This window comes from Euprymna scolopes, chromosome 12 (assembly GCF_053919585.1).
Source record: "Euprymna scolopes isolate OS-2025 chromosome 12, ASM5391958v1, whole genome shotgun sequence".
Classification (NCBI taxonomy): domain Eukaryota; kingdom Metazoa; phylum Mollusca; class Cephalopoda; order Sepiida; family Sepiolidae; genus Euprymna; species Euprymna scolopes.
The window spans coordinates 79,919,296-79,923,785 of record NC_136493.1 but is presented as its reverse complement, the minus strand read 5'-3'; the positions used below and the strand labels follow the sequence as shown (position 1 = coordinate 79,923,785).

General features: G+C 32.0%; 1 protein-coding gene across 1 annotated transcript in view; it reads right to left on the bottom strand.

The window, feature by feature from the left end:
- Positions 1-809: 809 nt before the first annotated feature.
- LOC145291361 (uncharacterized) overlaps positions 810-4,490 on the bottom strand; it is an 18,638-nt gene continuing 14,957 nt past the window's right edge. The window contains exons 4-5 of the mRNA XM_080137135.1: positions 4,020-4,490; positions 810-1,326 (exon numbers count right to left, since the gene is read on the bottom strand). The exon at positions 4,020-4,490 is cut by the window's right edge and continues 239 nt beyond it. Of these exons, the coding sequence (XP_079993261.1) occupies positions 862-1,326; positions 4,020-4,490 (936 nt within the window). The 3' untranslated portion in view covers positions 810-861. The remainder of the gene's footprint in view (positions 1,327-4,019) is intronic.

Sequence of the window (4,490 nt, the reverse complement as noted above, 5' to 3'; positions counted from 1 at the left end):
TATGTCAGCTTCCTTTTGTGTGAATCGGTGAACAATTTCCTTGCCATTGTGCTGCTGACAAAAATTCTTTTTTTTCTCTCTCTAATACTGGGGAGTGAGGGTGGGGGTGGGGGCTCAATAATATCATAGTACAACCAAAAACAACAGGCCGGTTCTTCTGTTTGCTATTTTTTGGAACCTGGTATTTTCAGAGATTTTTGTTACTTGAATTGTTCTTTTCCTTTTATTCTCGGCTTCATCCAACAATAGTCAACAGTTGTCTCTTATAGTGGTGGCTGCCGAGAGAGTGTGTACGAGTTCACAAATATAAAAATAAAACAAAACACAAACTCTGAAAAATTCTGTATATATCGGTTGGGCTCTTGACACATTCACAGGGAACGACCATCTATGCTAATGTCCATATCTTAATTTTTCTATTGATATCATTTTCATCAGTTGGTTGATCAATTCATCTCCTCATTTCAACTTCCTAAAGCTTTTCCGATCTTGTCCAAGCCACAACCTGCCTTCAGCTGTGTCCCACTGGAAATTGTCTTTAACTATCGCAAACCTAAGATAGCTCATAAATTGGCCCTAGCTGTTGCAAAATTAACAGCCACACTAAAAACTGCCCATAAACTAAATCTAAATATATTGACCTTTATGTCCAATCTTTTGTCTGCCACACCTTGATTAACAATCCTATTCAGCTTTCTTTTGTGTGCATTAGTGAATAACTTGTTCTGCTGATAAACTTATTTTTTGTTTACTTCTTAACATTTGTGGGGGGGGCATCAATAATATCACAGTACAACACAAAAACAATATAAGATTATGAAATGCAATTTATTTTTCATTAATCTTCAGATGTTATCGACTTTAAAAAGGCGAAAGATTATTTGTGAGATAAAGAAGTGCCGTTGTTGTTTCATTCGTTTGAATCAAAGGTTGTTGAATTGTGTCGCTGCTCTGATCATAAGTGACCTCAATTGGTGAAGCCGCCATCACTTCTTGGACCAAAGTTTGTGGCTCCTGACACACAGCTGGGAGACTGGTCAGATTTGGAAGGGTCACTTGTTGGATGCTCACCGTGGGCTCTGCTGGTGAAATCTGTTGCAACTCGCATCGCATTCCTGGTGTGTTGTGGGTGTGCTTATGTCGACGAAGGGCGTAGTGAGTGTTAAACCGTTTATCACATTGACTGCAATTGTATGAACGTGGGTTCACGTGGATCGTCTGAATGTGCTTCTGTTGCACGGAACGAGTCTTAAATGAGGCGCCACAAAAATGGCATAAGTAAGAGCGAACACTAGAATGCATTGTCTCGTGTTCCTTAAGATGGGCCTGAAAAAGAGAAAAGTATATTAATATACATATATATCTACATCTGTCTATCTATCTATTTATATACATTACAATAAAAAAAATGCGAGCATGAAAAGTAATATGGTTAAGCTAAAGCGGAAAAGAAAAGGACCAGATATTCTAATAAAACATAATAAATTTCTAACATAAAATATTGCAGCATTAAGAATTGATTATATAATATTAAAAAAGTTGTTTTTTTAAATTCTTAATGCTGCAATATTTTCAGTTATAAATTTTTTACTAGAATATCTTGTCCTTTTCTTTTCCATGTTTAAGCTTAACCATATTACTTTTCATGCTCTCATTTTTTTTTTTATTGTAATCCATGATTTTTGCAGGCTTCCAGTAAATTCACTTGTTCTTTGTTTAATTTCAGTCTTACTTTTTTTGCCCCCATAAACATAATATACACACACCTCCTTTCATTTTCTCTGTTTCACTTGTTACTGCTCTTTTCGCGGGCGCGGATTAGTAGCAACACTAATCACCGAAGTGACATGGTTGCTTTGGAAAAAACGTTGCTCACCTTAAGAATTTTTACGATTTTGAACACCGGTAAATTTATTATAACTTTTGTTTTACTGAACGAAAATTGACAATTCTTTTTTCATAATATAGCTGAGAAAGTGATCTATAAACTGTAATAATTGTTTGAAATTTGGTCGAGAAATGAGTGTGCGATAAAAGCAATTCTAAATGACTAAAACTGCCACTTAACCATAATTATATATATATATATATATATACTAGAGTATATATATATATATATACTAGAGTATATATATATACTAGAGTATATATATATATATATATATATATATATATATATATATATACTATAGTGTTTGAATGCTATATATTCAAAATAGTAATATAAAAATCTATCTATATATCTATAAAAGTGAGAATGTGTGTGGTTTGTGTGTATGAGAACAATTCTTAACTTATATACTCAACGAATTTTTGATCAACAGACTTTAAATTTGATATATAGGATATTCAGACATGTGGAAAACTTTTTAATTGGTTTTCATCCAGAAAAAAAGGGCTGCTAAGGGGTCAAAATTGAAAATTTGGTACATGGGAGTCATTGGATTTTTATCTGTTTGTCAGCTGTTCCACAACTGCACATGCACAAATCATTCACATGACAGCTTCCTTATGTTAAGAATAAGTAGGTCTGAAAACACTTTTTAAAGATCGTGTCAAGCTGGCCTAATGGTTATCATACTTACTGTCTTTAGGTTATAATTTCAATCTCAGCTTTAATATTTTTTTTTATTAACAAGAAGTGAACTGTTTAGAAAAAAACAATACTCACATGCACATGTCGCAGTTTGTCATTTTTTTTTAAGGAATTTAGCGTTACGTTTAACAACAGGTAACGCTGGGTATGTTTGCTAGTATTAATATAAAAATATGAATAATGAAGCAACTTTTAAAACCACATGTCTAAATCTAATAAAATTTTTATTGGATTTCATCTTCAGATTATTTGTTATTCTCTATGGACTTTAACTTCATCTGTGTTCATTTTGACTTTCATCACATCCATAATTTTAAAGGTTTTAATTTTTATACTTAGTAATAAGTTTCCATTTAATATAATTTGCTACTGTTTTCCTCTGAAGAGAAAAGTATTAATTATCAAAACTGGATTAAATAAAAAAAAAAACAATTAGGTTTCAACTACCCAACAAAAAATCCAATACGAAAGTGACAAATTTGAGTTTACAACAATTTCTTCCAGGTTGACTTTGTTGCACTGTAACCAAATGAATAATCAACTTAAGGTGTTTGATTCCTCGATTTTTAATATAGGGAAAAATTTATTTTAAGAAAAAAACAGGGAGGAAGATATTGCATATTTATTTTTTGTACCTTTTTTACAAAACATTTTAATAAACCAACAAAACATTTTAATAAACCAACGAAACATTGTGTCCCTATTTGTGAAAGCAGAAAGAGATTTTATCAAAACTACAGTGCACAGAGCTTCGATATAACAATGCAAGCAACAGAATTTTTATTTACGAAAAAAAAAATCTTTTCTGATAAATTATATTTTACTATTCAAGATTAGTAAAAAAAATGTTGAGTTAAAAAAATCAAATAATTTATAATAAAATTCTTACATCTATGTTTATTCAAAATTATATATATATATATATATATATATATATTCTTTAAAATATACTACATTAAAAGGAATAGACACAAACTTTTTTTTTTTTTTTTTTTTTTTACACACGAGACACTTCACTAGTTCAAGAAATTTAAATGTAATTTTAACTGAAGCATATAGAGCATCCAAATTTTAAACAAAACAGTAATCAAAAACTGTCTGAAGACGACTGATGAATCTCAGTTGAAAGTAGTTGCAAAAGAAAAAACAGATGGACAAAGACGACTATGGAACTTTTTTGCACTGATTCGACTGAGAAATAAAAACGACAATTCGAAAAACTGAAAAATTAAAAAAAAAAAAAACTCATTAAGCAAAAAAAACTGTCCTATTTAACAATACTTATCTAAATGAAAACATGCTGCCTATATACACACACACAGTATTTTAAATTATTATTTACAATATACTAACCAAATATTCAAAATATGGATAGACAAACAGAGAAAATGTGGTTTATAAAAAAACAATGACGACAACCAACCTGTGATCGGAATGCCTTAGGGCATAGGGTACAGGCAAAGGGTAGAACCCTGGCCGACTTTTCCATGTGAGTGAATTTGTGTTGCGCAAGGGCATCTGGTCGTTTGAAAGCTTTGCCGCACAAATCACAAAGATACGGCCGCTGATTGCAGTGCACATTATTCTGATGTCGCACATAATGTTCTTTACGCTGCGTTTTATATGCACACAAATTGCACTGGAATGCTTTTGATTTTGAGCCACCATTACTGATCATCTCGGCATCTAATGTCTGATTGTGATTTAGCTGTAAGTGGCTAGTATACAAATGCCGCTGCAAAGTCTTGTACGGACATTTTGGACATGTGTACATCACCGTGTTTTGTTTCTGTTGCATGCTATGTTTGCTTTTGACATGACGTGCAAGTAATTTACTGTTATCTGTGCTGTATTTGCATTGTTGACACCGCAAGAGCGTTTGGCTATGCAGCAC